Source organism: Lutra lutra, chromosome 16 (genome assembly GCF_902655055.1).
Source record: "Lutra lutra chromosome 16, mLutLut1.2, whole genome shotgun sequence".
Lineage (NCBI taxonomy): Eukaryota > Metazoa > Chordata > Mammalia > Carnivora > Mustelidae > Lutra > Lutra lutra.
In genome coordinates, this window is record NC_062293.1 from 29,932,162 (window position 1) to 29,953,209 (window position 21,048).

The window sequence follows — 21,048 nt, forward strand, 5'->3', positions numbered from 1 at the left end:
ATACGGACACATAAAATTTTATCCACGTTACTAAGTTACCCTTCAAAAGGCTTCACCAGTTCATGCTCCTTCCAAGTGTGTATGAACATTCCATTACTAAAGGAATATTTTATAGACTTTTTTTTACAACTTTGAAACCACTTCTACATTTTTGGTTATAATACTTGAGAATAAAAATGAAGAAACATAAATTTAGTTTTAAGAATAAATTGACAATAATTTCCTCTTTGAAATTTCTCTTTGAAAACATCGCCAATGATGGCTGTCTTGGTAAAATAGCATTTTATATAGTCCATCTCTGCACAAGCCATTAAATTTTATGGTTCATCAGAACTTTCAGAGGTGACTGGGTGGCTCAGTCGGTTAAGCACTGGACTTTTGATTTTGGTGTGGAGCCTGCTTAAGATTCTCTGTCTCTCCCTCTCAAAAGAAAAAAAAAGAAAAACCTTTGGAGGCTCTCAGATCTTTTCATTTTCTTAATGTATATCATTATTAATGATACATTGCAGGGTTTTTTGTTTTGTTTTGTTTTGGTTTTTTTAGATTTTATTTATTTGCCAGAGAGAGAGAGCGAGAGCACACACAAGTAGGCAGAGGGGCAGGCAGAGACAGCGAGAGAAGCAGGGTCCCTGCCGAGCAAGGAGCCTGATGCGGGACTCGATCCCAGGACCCTGGGATCATGACCTGAGCCGAAGGCAGCAGCCTAACCAGCTGAGCCACCCAGGCGTCCCGATACATTGCAGTTTTATTTAAATATCAGTATTATTAGAATTTTAACTTAAAATTGCATTTATGTAACATTTAAACAGGGCTCCCTTAAAGAGCTCTTAAATAAATCAGGGTTCACACTTAAAGCCTATGTCACGTAACTAAACATGTTCTAATGTGACAGGACCTGAAATCCCAGCAACAGCATATTCTGTATTTTATAATTTCCTTTACCCACAAACCTATCTGTTGGCTGAGAACCACTTGGTTTGCCATGTAAAAGAGTGTACACAGCCATAAATACTTCTTCAAGGTAACATGTGTACCTTCATTATTTCTACTTGTCTTACACACACACAGATAACAGAGGTCGTTCCGTGAAGTTCATAGAGGGCGTAGGTGTTCTCTCCTCACTTGTGACATCTCTATTCTTCATGCCTGATTTGAGGCTCAAATAAAGATGAAACCAATATCATTTGATGCCAGTGGCTAATTTTTATTGGACGAGAGTGATTTTTTTTAAAAGTGCTGTGGGCTTTATTTAACTTAAAGTCTTTTTGCAAAGTTCAAGATTGCTACTGCTTTGCAAAGCTGAATGAAAATAGATGTATTTTCCATTTACAGATGCAAAAAAAAACTAGGACACAGAGTGAAGGTGACTTGCTAGAGCATAAAAGCATGAGAGCCAGCAGTTTCTTGGCTCCTGGTCTATGGCAGATTCATTAGATTGCTATATTAAATTCATCTTCATATACCTTCATTTCATATCTTAGATAAGAATGAGTTGAAATATACCAGGAAACAGAATGCTTCTTATAAACATTGCAGTATTGCCACGAGTATTTACCACTCAATTTAATCTTCAAGCAATTCTTCTCAAGTTTATAGTAAAATTGTCCTTATATTACTCTTAGTATTTCTGATTTGATCAGTAAAATGTGGATTTATTTATGATATATTTTTTAAAAGCTGAATATTTTAGGGTATATGCTTAAATTTTAATTTCAAAGATAACATTTAATTTACATGTGTGATATTATTTATTCTATGACAGTAACTATTATTTTATATTTTGGTTACATTCGTCATATCTTCATTTGTATGGATAATCTTCCAAGCACAAGGTAAATTAGAAAAACAGTAGCCAGTCCAATCTCATATGTCCTCTTTAGTGTGCTAAGAGACCTTTACTTCTAAGTTGTGATAATCATCCTCTTCAGTTTGGAAGCTCTTTGGTGATGATTGCTTTTGCCCAAAATTTAGTTGGTATTTACACATTTTCGTCCTGACTGAATTATTTTGGAGCTCAGATTTTGAGATTATACAAAATGACTAATCAGAGTAACAGAAAATGCATTTACATCACAATCACACTGTAGCTAATAACTTTTAAATGGTATGTGGAAAGCCAGAAAAGTGACTGAGAACTGCATTTTCAGATTGTCACAATTGGATGTTTGTAGAATTTATAAATTTTGAAATAAGGCTCATTGATACTTCATAATTTGTTATTAATTCACTGGTTTTTAAATATAGGAAAAGTTACTTGAATCAGAAAGGCAAAAGAGACAATTGGCGGAAGAACTCCAGAATGTGAAACGAGTAAGTGCATGTTTTGTGTGTGTGTGGCTGTGTGTGTGCGTGTGTGCGCGCGTGCGTGCATGTGTGGACGCGTGCTTTTGTTAATGTGGGTAAACAGCAGTGATGCTATATATGTCCTGGACCTCACATATGTGAATACTATAGTATAAAATAGCATAAGTCTTAACTCACTGAGCCACCCAGGTGCCCCATAAAATAGCATAAGTCTAAAAGCAATCACTTTCAGAGCTATCTGTGCTGAAGTCTTGCTACTATTGCTTAAAGAAATTGCTCTCAAAAGCAGATACCCATGGTTATTGGAAGCAAATGATCAATCTCACTGCTTTTTCTATTCCTTTTTCTTTCTCTTTCTTTTCCTTTCTCTTTTCTTCTGTTACTCATACCTGACTATATTACAGAGAAAATAAAACAAGAAAAGAAAACCTCCAAGGCAGAGCATTTGTTACTGTTACTTTTTAATACTAAAAAGTAATTTATTTTTACATCACTCTTCACAGGATTTTTGGTCACTTGCAACAAAATAAATACAATGGCATTATAAAACAGATATACAAATAAATAAAATATTGATAAGTGTAGAAAGATAAAAAGAACATAGCTAGAGAGCAGTGGCAGTCACCTGATTTTGAATTGCCCAAACATTATCTCCCCAGAAAACATAAAGTCAGCATAGCAAGTAAAATCATATAGGACTCATACCTTCAATATGACTGTGACGTAAAATGCCACATCCTTCAAAGTACATATAAATAGAGTAAAAAAATTTCAACAAAGTCCTGCAGCCTTCCTGCTAATGGAAGTTGGGATACAAAGAACAGAGGTGGTAAGCTTTCAGTGACTCTGTTCAAAGATCAGGAAAAAACAAAGCGATTAGATGAAGTACAAACACAATCACCTACAAAAAGAAAATGCAACAATGAATGCCAGAGTCTAAGCACAGATCAGTATTGAGTGGTTCTCAGGACTTGAGAAAGTATACAACCAGAAGTGGCAGCCTTAGAAAATAATTGCTTCTGGGGAATAACCAAATGAACAGAAACACGGTAGTATCCTTTGGAGATGAAGCAATAAGGAAATAAGAGGGGAAAATTAAAGATCTTGCAAAAATGAAAGAGAAACAAGACATACCATTCCTTTCCGTCTGCCCTCACCATGACCTTCAACAACATGATCCATGAAGACACGGCACAGAAGAGCATGCTGCTGAACTAAGAACTTTTTCTCTGCAAGGGAAAAAATATGGAATAGGGAAAAATAAATAAATAAATCTGTCCCCCTTATTATAAAACAACTGAAAAATCAGACAACATGAATTAAAGCTTTCCTTCTAACGAAAACTCTCCAAAACAGTTCAACCACAAAGCTAAAGAAAACTAACACAACACTCCAAATTCAATTAAATATCCTCAAACAAAGCATTTGGCACTAAAGAAAAACACCTCAAATAGAAATTTTTTAAAAACTAAGAATAGAAATATTTTTAAAATGCAAGAAGAGGGGCTCCTGGGTGGCTCAGTGGGTTAAAGCCTCTGCCTTCGGCTCAGGTCATGATCTCAGGGTCCTGGGATCAAGCCCCGCATCGGGCTCTCTGCTCAGCAGAGAGCCTGCTTCCCTCTCTCTCTCTCTCTCTGCCTGCCTCTCTGTCTACTTGTGATCTCTGTCTGTCAAATAAATAAATAAAATCTTAAAAAAAAAAATAAGTTATAAAAATGCAAGAAGAAATAAAATGAGAGTTGGTAAAACTTAGGGAAAAAATAGAAGAAAAAGATAAAAGCATATCAGAAATGAAAACTAAGTTTGTAAGTTGTTCAAGAAATTATACAAATGAAAAGGCATCAAAAACAACAACAACAACAACAACAAAACACCATAAGCAGGAAAACGATATTGAAATAAGGAAATAAAAGAGTTTCCTGAAGAAGTAAAACAACTGAGTAACACTAATATTTAGAACTATAATCCCTGAAAACATTCCAGAAATAAAAGAAGACTTAAACCTATTAGTGAGTACTAGGTAATCTGACCTAGAAAGATCAACTCTAGGACATATCCAGTAAACTTACTAGGCTTCAGAGATAGAACAGAAAATGAACAGTGTCTCCAAGTGAAAAAAATCAGACAACTTACAAAGGCTATAGAATTTAACAGCATCAGCCTTCTCAACACAACAAAGCCATAGGAGAGTGACATTTTCAAGAAACTAAAGGAAAGAAAGTGTAAACCAAACTGTATACAGCCAACCTGACTTTCACATATCAAGACCCTAGAAAAACCATTTGGAATGTGCCAGTACTCAGGGAATACTTTCCTGAAGAATTTAGGAGAGGATGAGTTTCATCCCGAGTAACTTTGTCCAGAGTTTCCCAGAGAGTGAGCATTTCACAGATGTTATTCTATAGCAAAGACCAAAATAAGTGTGAGTTTGCAGGTAAAAGAATAACACATTAACAGTACATGTCAGACAAAAAAATCAAAAGATGCAGTTTATTAAAAAAAAAATCAGAGGAAAAAGGGGGGAGAAAAAAGAGGGAAGTAAAATATAATCGCTTTGCTGTATAAGTAAAGGTATCATTTAAAACTGATGTCAAATAGTAAAAAATTAGATAAAAATAGGGATTTCTGGCACTATAAAAAAGTAGTAATACAAAGGTAACCTATAGAATGAAAAGACAAATCTTCCTAAATACCAAAAGAAATTTTTTTTAAAGATTTTATTTATTTATTTATTTGACAGAGATCACAAGTAGGCAGAGAGGCAGGCAGAGAGAGAGGGGGAAGCAGGCTCCCCGCTGAGCAGAAAACCCGATGTGGGCTCTATCCCAGGACCCTGAGACCATAACCTGAGCCAAAGGCAGAGGCTTAACCCACTGAACCACCCAGGTGCCCCACCAAAAGGAATTTTTTAAAAAGCAAAAGGAACACACAAAATAAACCCATATAAATATAATATATCCACACAGTAATTTTAACAAAATATGATCAAATTGAGACCACACAGAATCTCAGTTAACATGAATGGGATCAACTCGTCTATTAAAAGGTTGTTGTAGGAAAATACAGTCTACCAAAACTGACCTCAGTAGAGATGGAAAGTTTAACAGACCAATTTCCATAAAAGAAATAAAGTTATCAAGAAACTACCCTCTAGAAAAAGATCAGGTCAGATGTTTCACAGAGAAATTTAACCAAACCTTTGACAATCCCAAAACCACATAAATATCCTCTGAAGGGATTTTAAAAAAAAATAAGAAGAAAGAAAATTTCCATTTTTTTTTTTGAAGCTAGTGTAACATTGATGCCTAAACCTATAAAACCACACAAAAAAGGAAAATACGATTAGACTAGAACAACAACTAGGGGCATATGAATTAGAAAAAAATAAATAAAACCGGGGCACCTGGGTGGCTCAGTGGGTTAAAGCCTCTGCCTTCGGCTCGGGTCATGATCCGAGAGTCTTGGGATGGAGCCCCGCAAAGGGCTCTCTGCTCAGCAGGGAGCCTGCTTCCCCGCTTCTCTCTCTGCCTGCTCTCTGCCTACTTGTGATCTCTGTCTGTCAAATAAATAAATAAAATCTTAAAAATAAATAAATAAATAAATAAATAAAACCATCTGCTTGCAGATGACATAATAATAATCCAGAAACCCATAGACAATCAGTAATAAAACTAACTCAGTGAGAAATTCACAAGCTAGCAAGATATAAAATTAATATACAAAACTCAGTTGCATCCATGTACATAAATAATAACCTGTTACAAGTATTAACAGTTGAGAAGCCAAAAATGATGTAGAAAAATTGGCAAAAGACATGAACAGACACCCAAAAAACATTATAAAATGTCCCTTAATTATATGAAAAGACAATCTTTCTCATAATAAGAGAAATACCAGTTAAAATCTACACTGTGATAGGACTTCCATCTTCTGGTAATGACAGAGGGAAACACTGGTGGAAGACATCTTCCAACAGAAAACGATTTTTAAAAAGCTGGGCGTTATACAGTAGGCAACTGCCAAAGGAATTGGAGAATGAACATAATCAGACAGACTGCTCCTCCTGGCTGTAAGCCTGAGCTAACAGAGTCTGACACTGGTGGAAATGGACCCACACTTCGAGTCACTTGGTATTCTAAAAGGTTCATAGACAATTCACTGGGGGAAAGATGCTCATTATAATACATGGGGGTAGAATAAGAATAGTTGAGGAAAAAAAATGAATCTCAGCCCTTATGTCATACTTAAAAACTAACTGTGAATGGATTATAGATCTAAACATAAGAACTAAAATAATTAAATTCTAAAAAAACTTTTGTGATCTTGGGTTAAACAAAATCATTAAACTGTAACCTAAAATTAGTAAATTTTACTACATTGAAATTTAGGTAAATTCTACTTCAACAAAGGTTTGTCTGATTGTTGTTGTTGTTTTTCTTTCTTTTTTTTTTTTAAGAAAACCATGCAAATACCATTTCTTATCAATCACATTAGCAAAAATTCAAAAGCTTGACAGTACTCTGTTGGCGAGGGTATTTCAAAATAGGCATTCTCGTTGGGATTGCAAAATGGTACCCCTATGAAGAACTAGTAGTTTTAACAAATCTACATATTATTTACCCTTCTACCCGACAATCTCATGTCTATGAATTTACCCTGAAGGTATACCTCTAATAATATTAAAATAGATATGCACAGTATTACAATATTATTTGTGATTAGGAAATATTGAAAACTACTTTAATCTCTCTTGAGTAATATGGATTGATTTCTAGGAGATACTACTGAGTAAAAAAAAAATTCAAAAGAATATAAATACTATGCAGTATTTAATAAACAAGAGCAGTTATATATCTGCTTATCTTTTACGAAAGACACTAAAGGAAGATAAACTACACAGTGATGAAACTGGTTATCTACAATGTGGGTGGACAGATGGTAAATAAGATGTAGGAGAGACTGACACCTGTCTGAGAATGACTTTTTATATAATTTTTACTTTGAGGTGCATGTTAATATTCAAAAAATATAAGAAAAGCATTCAAAAAAATATAAGAAAACATTCAAAACATTCAAAAAATATAAGAAAAGCAATAAAGATAAGGAAGGGAAAATGAACTTAAAGGTACAAGCAGACCAAAACAAATGAATCCATTTGTATTTCAAATGAGTACCGTGTCCATGCTAAAGAAAACCAATTCAAGTAACTTATGAACACAGTATTTGTGTTCAGACTTTGACAGGTTGGGTTGAGTTGGAAAAGAAGTACAAACAAATCCTAAACCTTTTTTAGTATTTTTTGTTGTTTTGGTGGTAGAGACAAAGCAGTTCTTTTTTTTTTTTTTTAAGAGATTTTATTTATTTATTTGAGAGAGAGAGAGCTCAAGATGGGAGTCAGAGGGAGAAGCAGCCCCCCATGAGTGGGGCTGATGTGGGACTTGATCCTGGGGCTCCTGGATCATGACCTGAGGTCAAGGCAGATGCTCAACCGACAGAGCCACCCAGGTGCCAATAGGCAAAGCGATTCTGAAACCCGTTTTGGATGTAGCATAGGTTTTAGCAAATGTGTTGACTATCATTGAGAGCCAGAATCTCAGTGAAAAAGCCTACATACACAAAACAGAATGAAGGAAGTCACGAAAGAATCCTGAGGGTTGGACTGCAGTTTGGAGGTATCATTTCTAAAGTATCATCATTTCTAAAATATATATGTATATGTGCATATGAATGTACATGTGCACATATCTATCTGTATGTTTGCATGTATGCATATATATATATATATATATATATATATTTTTTTTTTTTTCCCCATTCCCTGGCTTTGTCAGCTGTAAGAGCCAAGAAGCAGACAACCTAGTAGCAGTGAGCACATAGCATACCTAAGTGCCCAGATATCATTCCCTACTAAAGGAACCCAGTTTCCTTGAAGAAATGACTAATTTAAGCATTGGTAGAGGGTAAGTACAAGACAAACTAGGAACGTCTCATTTTGCCAGAAAATAAGGAAGTGCTCAAAATGACGGAGTTTTGTCACAAGGAACAATCTTGAAAGTGGCTTCTGCTGGCCAAATCTGGAAGGACTTGAGTACCAAAATAATTAAATACAGTAATGAATTGCAGACCATTTAAAAAATAGTAATTCATAATAAGTTCATTAGTAAATGGATTAATTAGTTAAATTAGTTAATTAGTTAAATCCATTAGTAAATGGATTAATTAGTTAATTAATGGGGAGAAAGGAGAGCTCTTGCTCATTATAGACTCTTGAGTGCTGCTGTAACTGCAGAGAAGCTGCCAGATTTGGGAAATCAGCATTTTGCATCTGTGTTCGTATAGACTGAATCAGGCTGGAGTCATCAGATGCTAAATCTAGGGGGAAATTTTGATGAAGAGCAGAGTATTTACATATTTACATGATTTTTAAAGTAGCTCTCTATAAACTACTTATTAATTACTAGGGGAAAATAATAATTATACAGTAGTGAGATAAGACAACACCTTGACTGGTGCTAAAAATTGATAGTACCAATGAAGAATAGATGGAGAATGTGACTCCAAATGTGGAACCTTGAAAAGGACTCATCACCTCTGTAGTAGTCCGGCTAAGAACACGTAACCTGAATCTAGCCATGAGGCAGCATTAGACAAACCCAAGATCAGAGAGACTTTAATTTTTTTTTTTGAAGTGGGGTGTGTGTGTGTGTGTGTGTGTGTGTGTGTGAGAGAGAGAGAAAGAGACAGAGACACAGGAGTATGAAAGAAAGAAGGATTGTATTCTTCAAAAATATCATTGTCATTAAAAAAGGAAGGAGGAAAGGCAATAAAAGGTCCCAGATTAAAAGAGCCTAAACAACAACAACAACAAAGAGCTTAAACAGGGAAAGTAAATACAAGACCCAACTATAGTAGTTTGGATCCTGCCCTGAAATGGAAAAATGTTCTAAGCGGTATTATTGGGTCGAGTGACGAAATTGGAATACAAATGGCAGATTAGGTAAAAGTATTGAATCAGTGTTAAATTTCCTCAATTAGACAACTATACTATGGTTATGTGGGAATATACTCAGGAAAATACTGACGTTTTTAGGGGTGAAGAGCCATGATGTATGTAACTTACTCCAAGGTTAAGAAAAAAGTGGTGTGTGTGTATATGTGTGGATGTGTTTATGTATACACATCTGTATGCATGTGTATGCGTGAACGTGTGTCTATTTACATGTGAGAGAGATTGAGAATATGCAGAATTTCAGCAGCCTCCAAGTATCAGTGCCTTACAAGAAAGAATACTTTATTTCTCATTCATGAACGTGTTAGCGAAAGGATGCATCTGGTGAACGAGGGTGTGAGGGTGTTCTTTGTACTATTTATTCCTAATTCTTGCAACTCTTGGGTACATTTGAAATTATTTCCAAATAAAAAGTGTTTCAAAATCCTCTATTTTTTGGCCAGTTTTCAGACTCATTAAGTATTTTTGTACTGTGGTTGGTTTGCCTTGTTAGCTATTTTAATTCTGTACCTTCGATACCTGCATCAGTTTATATGGCCAGGATTTTTTTTTTTTTTTACATTTTTAGTGTTTCTTTGCATCCTGAAAGTAGACATTTTACATCTTTGTTTTACATTTAGAACATTTTTTTTACATTTAGAACAAATTAGAGGGTGTGTTTTTTTCCTGCATTTAATTAAAATGTTCTTTTCTCCTAAATGCTTAGAGCTTAAAAGCTTTAGAATGTGAAGCATGCTTGACACAATAATTACATGAAGGACTGACCAAGAAATGAATCTAAAGAAAAATTTCGTTTTACTTTTTTTTTTTCCTTGCAATACCTACTTCTTCCACTTGAGGCCCTCCTGTATTTATTTCTCTGAATGGATTAGTTTCTATTAAGGAAGGTCAGGTCGTCATGAATAAATTATCTAAGACAAATCTGTATCAGAACTTAACAAGAGTCAATAGGAAAGGATGCAACATTTATGAAAAAATAAACAGGAAGAGGAATCTTTTATGAGGAATGGTGAATTAGCATGAGGAGTAATATAGGAGATAATGGGCTTTGGAGTTAGACCACACAGGTTTACCTGATTCTGCCTCCTTCTTTGCTCTTGACCTTGCATAAGCTACTTCATCTCTTCAAGCCTCAGTTTTGTCATTTCTAAAATGAGCTTGATAATAGGATCCCTCACAAAACTGTCAGCAGCATTAAGATAAATAGTATAAATGTGTACAGTTTATAGTAAGCCCTCAACAAATACAAACTATCATGGTCATTATTATAAATAACAGAAAAAGAAATATTAGGTGCTGAAAAAAAGATAGAATGATATGTTTTAAGCATTTGATTTAGAGGAGGAAAATCTAATTCTGGCTGCAAGGATAATGAGACTTTTTATGGAGGGGATAACAACGTACATGAACTGGGCCAGACATAAAAAGGAAAGAGCATTCCAGACAGAGGGCATGGCGTGCAAATCATGCTGCCAAAGAAGAAGTCTCGTCTTGGGGCACCTGGGTGGCTCAGTCAGTTAAGTGTCCAACTCTTGATTTCGGCTCAGATAATGATCTCAAGGTCATGAGATTGAGCCCCACGTTGGTCTCTGGACTGGGTGTGGAGTCTGCTTGAGATTCTCTTTCCCCCTCTTCCTCTGCCCCTCTCCCAACCCTCCCTTTAAAAAAAAAAAAAAAAAAATCCTGAGATTCAGAATAGGCCTTTTGCACACTAACTGTACTAGTATTTGTTAGTATGTTTGTGTCTTCATGTCTAAAAGTATAATGATATCCGTGTTATAATTTGTTCATAGGAATCAAGAGTGCAGAGTTAAAACTGTTAGGAATATAGTAGGTTCCTCAAAAATAATAGTTTTGATCTGTATTCTTTTATCATCATCATCATCATCATCATCATCAAAGGCCCAGGAACATAAGGGAGCTATGGACAGATGAAAGGTGTTAGAAAGTGATATTTGGGTGGGTATGTTGGGACCAAAGCATGTAGGTGCTTGAATACCAGTCTAAGATTTCAGACAGCAGACTGCCTCTGAAGATATTTGACAAGGAGAAAAGATTATCAACTTGCTTAACCTACAATCTTACCCCTTTACTTCATGCTCTGCATCTAGCTTCTTATCCCTATTTTTTTTTAACTGCAGAATTTTACCACTTTTCACCACTTACATCACTAGTCTAATCCACTGTCACCTGCTGCCTGTGTTATAATGACATCTTCCTACCAAATCACCCTCCTCTTAACCTTTCCCCACCACCATATGGTCTAGTCTAAACACAGCAGCCAGGGTATCCTTTTAGAACTTAAGACAGGGAGTGCCTCAGTGGCTCAGTTAAGTATCTGACTCTTGATTTTGGCTTAGGTCATGATCTCAGGGTCCCAGGATCAAGCCCAGCGTCAGGTTCCATGCTTGGCGCAGTCTGCTTGAGATTTTCTCTCCTTCCTTTTCTTCTCTGCCCCCTGACTCATGCTGGCTCTCTCTCTCTCTCAAATAAATACACAAATGTAAAAAAAAAAAAAAAAAGGAGAAAGCTTTAATTTTTTTTTTTTTTTAAACAAAGCTTATGTTAGAACTCTTTAGGGATTTCCATCTCAGACTTAAAGCCAAAATCCTACCAAGTAAATATGACAGCCTTCAAGAGCCTACCTGATCTGTCATCCCCACACTCCTCTTACCTCAGCGACCTCATCTCTTGTAACTCTCCCCTTCCCCTCCCTGTACCATCCCCTCCACTGACCTTCAACCTTTACTGTGTGTAAAGTTTTGTGGTATTGCTTTTTTACATGTTACATGCTTGTCATGTTTTTGTCCTTATATCTATCAATGAGAGGTAAGTTTCACATCTTTGGTATGTTCACGGATTTGTATTAGAATAATATCTGACACAGAGTAGGAACTCAATATTTAATGAATAGATAAAGGGATGAATGAAGACTATCTGTACTTTTCTTAAAAATTTTATTCATTTTCTTAGAGAGAGCATGCGTGCATGAATGGTGTAGAGGGGAAGAGGGAGAGGCAATCTCCCCTCTGAGCAGGGAGTCCAATGGAGAGCTCCATCCCAGCACCCTGAGATCATGATCTGAGTTCAAGCTCCCAGGTGCCCCCAAAAGATCTATACTTCAGAATATTAACAGTAGGTTGGGAAGTAACTGAAAATTAGAGAAGAGACTTTTGTAATAGCGTAGACCAACACTGTCCAATAGAGATTTAATGAAAGCCATCTATGTATTGTTAATTTTCTAGGAGGCACATTTTTAAAACAATAAAAAGAAATAGGTGAAATTATTTTAGATATATTTTATTTAGTCTAATATATCTAAAATATTGTTGAATATGCAATATTAAAAATTCATTAAAGAGATATTTTTACATTCTTTTTTCATACTCTATCTTTGAAGTCACTTAGCGTATCTTATTTTGTACACTAAATTTTCATTGGAAATACTGGATCTGTGTTTAGATTTAATAAGATTTGCAGTTGAAAAAAATAGATTCATGTACCCAAATGTTCCAAACATATTTAAAAATTTTATACTAACTGAATACCAAAATGTTTGTCTTTTAATATTTGCATCCATAAGGATAAAACTATTCCTTGTTTTTCTAAAAGACTTCATATTTCAAGCAAAACCATTTCAAAAATGCATCTTTTCAAATTAAGTATATCACTAATTCTTAATACCATTACTATCCAGTTCATAGTAGTGTTGTACATTGAAAGCAACTCTAAATTTTAGTATCAACTTAGCATACCTCCAGTTTTTCTTAGTTTTTTTAACTAATATATATAACTATAATTAATACCTGCATATTGATTTATGGTAGAAAAATGTGTAAAATCATTATTATTGATGTATATTATTGAAAGTTTAAATATCAGTATAAATTGTTATACTTGTTCAGCTTCACAAATAAGGTTTCCCTTAGAGCTTTAAATTTAGCTCATTTATGTGCAGTGTGATAATGACTTTTTTTTGTCTTTGATTATTGAATGTTAGGCAAGCATTCCTTCTGTTTTAAGAAAATTTTGATTTGAAATTAAAAGTGCAGTAAATCTTTGTAAAACTCTATCCACAACTTGGGGCGCTTGGGTGGCTCAGTCGTTAGGTGTCTGCCTTCCTCTTGGATCGTGATCCCAGGGTCCTGGGATCGAGCCCCACAACGGGCTCTCTGCCCGGTGGGAGGCCTGCTTCTCCCTCTCCCTCTCCCCTTGCTTGTGTTCCCTCTCTCGCTATGTCTCTCTCTGTCAAATAAATAAAGTCTTTAAAAAAAATTTTTTTTTCCCCACAACTCAGCCAAGGAGCATTAGCAAGGAACACAGGATCATTAAATTCTCTGTCTTCTAAACTTAGTAAAGAGCCATAGAATTTGCACATATATACTGCAAGTTGTTAACAACTGTATCCATATTTTTAGCACAGTCAGCTTCAAAAAGCTTTGCACAGATATTTTCCACATGTACAGTACAGTGGAATGAAGCAACAAGGCAGTCTCTTGTTTGAAAATGTCAATAAATTTGAATTTTTGATCCAACATAGCTGGAGCACCATCCATTATGATAAACAGTTTTACTCATTATGCAGGTGAAATTCTTCTTCAAAAGGTGTTAAAGTTAAAAATATCTAGACCAAAACTTGGTGGTTTTTGTCATAAATTTGGAAGTCCTTTAAGAAAATATATGCATGATGCTTGAATTGGGTAGTGTCTCCTGAAGAAAGGTACTTGTAATTTTCCAAATTTTGAATCAATGGATTATTGATGCTGTTAGAAAAGTTCTTGTATTCTATGGGCATTTGTTTTGTGACATAATTGAAGATTTTCCATTTTTGGTAAAATATCTCCTCTAGTATTTTATCATAAATGAAATTACAATCTTGATCTAAAAATAGTTTACTCTTTTGTGCAACAATCTAAGCCAAAGTTACAAATGTTGAACATTTTACTTCTGATTTCAGGTGACAGATTTCATTGGTTCTTGTTTGACTATTAAGAGAAACCTTCTTAACAGATTTACCATGTAGGTGCAAAAATGTCTCTTAATATTATTCACTTTTTATATATTTAAAAATTTTCGTCATGACAGCTTTAAAGATTGCAATTACATTTATCATGAAATTTGCAACATACTTTCTTCTAGTCTCTATTTTCCTGATTATGTCACTAGTTAATTATCTGTATTTTGCACCAGAAATATGTCTTCAATTTAAATATACATTTTTCCATATCTGGTGTTTTAAATAGAAAAAGTAATTATATTCCAATAAAAATAAGCATTTCAATTTAGATACAAATCATAATTTACATTAACTATCACTGTAATTCATGTTGTTGCATAAAATATTCAGATAAGCCCACTATTACATTGTTGCATTAAAAATGTTAAATTAATTAATTCACTGGGAGTAACCAGATCAGTTTATGTATACTACTCAAATGATTTACATACCTATCGAACACTACAGTTCAACAACAATATCTTAAATGATGCAGTGATTAAAGTGAAACAGTTCTATCAAAACAAAAAGTTTCATATAATAAAAAAACATTTTTTACTTAATATTTTTAAATTTAAGTGCAAACTAAAATTAAATTTAAAATTCAGTTGACTAGTTGTACTTCAAGGGCTCAGTAGCCACCTATAGCTGGTGGCTACCACAGTGGGCAGTGCAAATCTAGAATTCTGTGTTCTTGTTACTCAAAATGTGGTCCAGGACTAGCAGTGTCAGTAACACCTGGAACTTAGCCATGCAGAGTCTCACATGCCTTCACAGACCTACTGAATTACAGTCCCTATCTAACAAGTCCTCAGATGATTTGCATACACCTGAAAATTTGAGGAGCATTCGTCCAGGAAATAAGCAATGGAGGGTTTAACCCGGTAGTAGCAATAGAAATCCACCAACAAGGTCTGTATGAAAGATGCCGTGAAGGTAAAGGCAACCAGACTTAACCATGATAGAAGGTATAGTAATAGAGCGGTCAAGGCTGTGTACTGAGGCTGAGGGGCTGTGATTATTCATGTTGTGATGAATTCGCAGTATTTATAATATTATTTAATGCATCCAGTTTAGTAAAAATAATTTAAAATATATGTATGTGTTTGTCTGTACAAACACATGCATACATACTGGCATGACTGTGCCTTTCAGAAATGCACGCTTGCAATAAAAAATACCCAAAATCAGCCCTAAAACTCTTCTTTATTTAAATATATTGACTGCGAACACCATTCAGCTTCTCTTATGTATACAGAATATTATTCCATTTAAGAAGATTTCAGTGATACAGATGAATTGTTAATGAAAGAGTTCCTATGCTTTGTTGAAATTGCTAAAATTCTAACTTCTCGAGAATTAGTTTCTTTTTTCACAGTTAGCAAAAATGTCTTTAAAAATTCCAAATAGAGAATGTGTATAACTCTTCTCTTAAAAACTTTTAAAAACCAGAAATTTGATTGCAAAGTTTCTTTCCCTTTTCTTGGTAACCTTTTGAAGGCCTTAACATGAAGTCAGCTCAGTACTAATAATTGCACCATATAAATCCCTTAAATACATAGTTAACCTGATTATTAAAACACGGCTAGATTGATTTTCAATTTGTTTTACAATGATGCTTACCAGTTGCTTCCAAAGGGAGGAGAGAACGCAATTTGATATCCTTTGTTCACTCATTTATAAACTTTTAATTGAATTATTGTGAGACAGTGGCCTGATCCTAAAAACAGAATAATCTCCCCCTTTTGAAGGTCCATTAGCTATTATAAATTATGGAAATTAATTTACCTTTTTTAGTGGCCCAAAAAGAAAGCAGTGAAGAACTAAAAGAGAGGGAGAGGGAGGAAAAAAATGAGTAAAAAGGAAAGGACAAATTATGCAGAGATCCTTTCTCACTGGAAGGATCCAGTACATTGCTTTTTTTAAGCCACGGCTGACTACTAGAATACTTAACTGTTCTGTAAGGAATTGGTTGCACTGTTCTCTAAAATCTCAGTATTTTTGGTGAGATTTCATGCTTTACAGAATAACCCTACCTTACTGTCTAAAATCACAAGCCACAATTTCCCATGAAATTAGACTTCTCATTATTTTTTTCTTCAAGTTCTAACAACTTTTAACAAGCACGGGCCTTTTTTCTAACAACTTCCTTTGATCAACAACTTTCTAAGATGTACTCTCACACCGAAGTTGTCTCAGGTTCCTTTCAGCAGTGTGTTATGACCTAAGGCAGCTGTGAACCTGTGAACGGTCCAAAGCCAAAGTATTCAGCTTGCCTGAACGAGCCTTTGCCCTAAAGAAACCATGGGAAATTGCTCATTTGGCAGCTTCTTTAGGTTCAGATAAGCTCAGTTGCAGTCGGCCTCACCTGTGCAAAGGTTGGGTTGAATGCTTGACAAGAGCATGAAGTCCTGAGGCAGCCACGTAAGGTCAGCTCGGCACAGGAGTCTCTGGACAGTTGAGGTTGAACATGAACTTAGTCACAGCCGATGCCGCTGGCATGTGAGCTGTCTTGGTTGATGGATGAAGCAACAAAGGAAACTAACAACAGATTAAATATATCTCTAAAGGGAACAGCGATACTCTGCAATTACTAAAGAGGTATTCATGTTTTCACACTTTGAGAGATTGTGTTCCTTTGTGCATTTATTAAAGAAACAGTAAAGCCTCTAATGTTTAGAAGTGGTATCCATCTCCACACCCTTTTTATTCTTCTTTTGGTGACCTGAACTTTTTATAGTATTTCAGTATAGCCCTAGTAGATATTCTAAGATGCTGTCTCATCTTTAGAAAGGAAAGGAGAAAACACATCTATTTGATGTGTCAGTCTTTTCTGTTCTGAAAGGGTACTATAGTAAAATTATTCCTGTTTCCATTTCAGATGGTCACTTTGTGACCTCAAAATGTCAACTTTTGTTTTCGGTTAAAAACCGTCTTTACAAGCATCCCTCATGCTCCTCTTTTATAGCCACAGCCACCTCCTTCTGTCCTCCCTCCGCTAACGCCTTGCAACCAGTAATCTGTTCTCTATCTCTATAATTTTGTCATTTCAAGAATGTTATGTAAATGTGATCGTACAGTGTGTCACTTTTGGGCATTGGCTTTTTCACTCAGCATAATTCCCTTGGGACATATCCAGCTTGTTGTATGCATCTATAGGTCTTTCTTTTTTATTGCCAAGTGCTTACAAAACTGGTAAAGTCTGGGGGCACCTGGGTGGCTCAGTCAGTTAAGCATCTGCCTTCAGCTCAGGTCATGATCCCGGGGTCCTGGGATCGAGCCTGGCATCAGTGGGGAATCTGTCTCTCCCTCGGCTTCTCTCTCTTTCCCTCTCTCTCTCTCTCTTTCTGTCAAATAAATAAATAAAATCTAAAAAAAAAAAAAATCTGGTAAGGTCTGATTGTTTTGTGGATTGCATCAATGAAGTTTCCTGATTGTGATATTCTATTACAGTCATGCAAATTGCAACCACTGGAGGAGGCTTGTTGAAGCATACAGGGAACCCCTCTGTATTATTTCTTACAACTGTGTGTAATCTACAATTATCTTTAAATGATTTTTTTAAAGCCCAAAAAGAGTCTTTTTAAGAAAAGAAATTAAAAACCTCTTATGATGATAGGCAGCAATCCGAGTGGAGAAACTTATTTGAAAGAAAAAAACTCAGTCGAATTTCTTTCTCAACGTTAATTCCCTTTTTGTGAATCAAAACATGACCCATGTATTTTCCAACATTAGACTTTGCCCAAGAAACTGCCTAAGTTAAAGACAGCTTGCTTGGAAAAGGAACACAAGAGCAGCCCGGTTGGCATCCTTGTTTGCCCAGACACCAGCCATCTCCAGTGAGTCACCGGACGTGAATGTGGCATTCTCATCAAGCATTGGCAAAGATGTCTCTTTCAGAATCCCTGTTCCCAAATAGTTTTCTTTTTTAATGTAGAAAAGGCCTTAACCGTTTTACGAAAATCTGAGCAGTAATTCTGTTATCCTGTTGATAGTACAGAACCCATTTGAATGGTGTCAGATCAACTAGAATCACAGAATTTTCCAAGTCTCAGGAATTTGGAAAGGAAGTGATGTTATTCTTCACAGAAACCTTCCAGTTCATTTGATGACCGTATTTTCTGTAGCTTTTTGGCTCAGTTAGAACTGATGTTGGGGTTCTGGGTTCCCTGCTGTGCGCCACTTATTTTCTGGCTGTTCAGAGACCAATTCAACACTCTGTCATCAATTGTTCCACGCATGCCTGGTAGCGACTTACAAGGGAGACTTGGCAAAGGAATCTAAGACACATTTATTAAATGCTCTTTTCTACGGATGCACTGGGAAAGCCAGATGTACTCTTGATGAGGAACTTTCATTCCAATGAGAAGAAAGTAAAATAGAGCAAAACCACCCTCACTTCCTAGAAAGCATTACAGAATAGGTGCCCTTTCGCTGGTGAGTTGTCAGAGGCATGTTTGTCTGCCCGTGTAGGCATTTCTCCCTGTAATTTTTCTTACTTAAAAAAAAAAAAAGAAGAAGAAGTACAAATCTCTAAAATTTCATTAGTTGCTAAGAGAGCACCTTTCAGGGTGTGTTCTAAACATATATGCAGAGGCCAAACATTTTCTGTTTCTTGATGTGAGAGCAATATATATTAATTTGCTGACAAACTAGTAAATTTTACCCAAGGAGGAAGTAGTGATAAGGCAGTTGACACTCTGAAACTCTTATCTTGGAGGTTCACTATGTGAGAAACGCTTTTGATAGTCTTATTTCAATATGGGACTTTTGACAATGGGTTAAGTGATTTATTCACAAACTATTTTAGAATTAAAAACAAGACTTCTCTAGTTGTATCTCACCCTACATAAATAAATCAATCTATTTAAAAATACTGTACTTTGATGTACTGTCTAGATACCAAGGACTGTCTGTGACCATGAGTTTTCAAATCAAATGGTGAATTCCATCATAATTCTTTAATATTGAAGGTAGCTGATTTCCTGATCTGATGGCTAGTGACATTCTGCCACTCCTGACCATATGGCCTTCATGTTATCCTGTATCCCCTCCTACTCCCTTTGGTTCTTCACTTCTCATATAGTCTTAATAATTATCCCCTTTTCCCAATAGATCTCCTTACATTGTAGTTAGTAACCTACTTTCTACCAAATCTGTTGCAGATATGTTCCCCTATATATAAATTGCCTTTCTGATTTTTTTTTTCAAAGATATTTTTTAATACAGGTGTTTTTGTGTTGTCAGATCTTTTTCTTTCTGCTTTCTCCTTTTTAATAATTTTTTAAAAGTCCATTCCTTGCCAGATTTCAGATACATATTAACCTAGTTTTCAACTGCCCTGCCCTCATGTCTGTCTTTATTTAACCCATTTATGAAATTATTTTGTTTGGTATAAGGTATGAGATGAGGGGCTACACTTTATACTTTTGTTTTCCCAAATAATTTGTTGTTGCAACTACTCATTGTGTTGTGGTATCTCCGTTACCATAGATTAAACTATTGCATAATCTAGGGTCTGTTTGGGGCTATTTTTTTTTAAAGACTTTATTTGTTTATTTGACAGAGAAAGATCACAAGTAGGCAGAGAGGCAGACAGAGAGAGAGAGAGAGAGAGAGAGAGAGAGAGGAAACAGGCCCCCCGCTGAGCAGAGAGCCCGATGCTGGGCTCTATCCCAGGACCTGAGATCATTGTTTGGGGCGATTTTATCTTTCAATTGCTTTGTCAATAAATATTTATTGGGTGAATGAGTGTTTTATCTAACCCTTTGGCCAGTACCAACTATTGAATAACTTTATTTATGCCTTAAATCTTTGAGCCGTGTCCCACCCTGTTTCTTTCTTTCTTGTTATTACTGTTGTTTTTCAAAATCTACATACCAGTTCTCACTGAATTATTTTTCTTCCAAATGAACTTAAGAATATTATTACCATGCTATCTAGATTAGAGCTTAGAACTCTTGGTCATGTGATTCCAATGAATTAAAACTCTAAAAGTTAAATTGAAAGGAATATATTTGTTTGCAGCCATCTCTCTCTTAAACCCCAAGCTTCAGATAAATTCTAGATATTTGATAGCTCAAAAGTAGCCTTTGAGCTGTAGCAAGTTACAGTAAGCAGAGTTTACATTCTGATCAGGAAAGGAAGTTTGCAGTAGTGTAAATGTTTCCTTGAGCACCTTTGTAATCAGAATTGGAGAAGTAGGAAAATAGTTTTTTCTTTTATGTCAACCTTCACTAAACCAGTAAAGTGCTTATTTAGGGTTAAATGCATTTAACTGGATTTGAACTAATTAATATTTATATTGTGAACAAGTTGCATGGTAAAATTTATCAGATAGGTGTACCTGTGTATCTGTCTTCGATTAGGGACTTCTGTTTATAGACAGAGATTGAAAATTGTTTCTTTGGTTTTCTTTGATGTTCAGAGTCAGAACTCAGTTTTGCACCTTTTGGAGAAAGAGGCAGGTGCAGGTAGAGAAGCTGACAGCTCTTGGGAGGGTTAATTAGAGCTAATTATAATTTGATTGACCTGCTTTTCCTCCAGAAAGCTTAACCAAATCTTCCTTTGCAAAATGAGGATTTTGCTTTTTTAGACAAACTGAAGAAAATCTTTATTTCCTGGATTTACAAATGTCTATCATTTTACACACTTTACAAAGTAGTGTGTAATTCATAGAATTAAGTAATTCACAGAAGCAGGGATGGGGGGGTGGGAAAGGACGTTCACGATTATATAG

General features: G+C 35.4%; 1 protein-coding gene across 6 annotated transcripts in view; it reads left to right on the top strand.

The window, feature by feature from the left end:
- Positions 1–21,048, top strand: part of STXBP4 (syntaxin binding protein 4) — a 165,621-nt gene that overhangs the window by 64,554 nt on the left and 80,019 nt on the right. For all 6 annotated transcript variants that reach the window (XM_047706529.1, XM_047706527.1, XM_047706526.1 and 3 more), the window contains one exon: positions 2,245–2,310. In XM_047706529.1, coding sequence (XP_047562485.1) covers positions 2,245–2,310 — 66 coding nt within the window. The remainder of the gene's footprint in view (positions 1–2,244; positions 2,311–21,048) is intronic.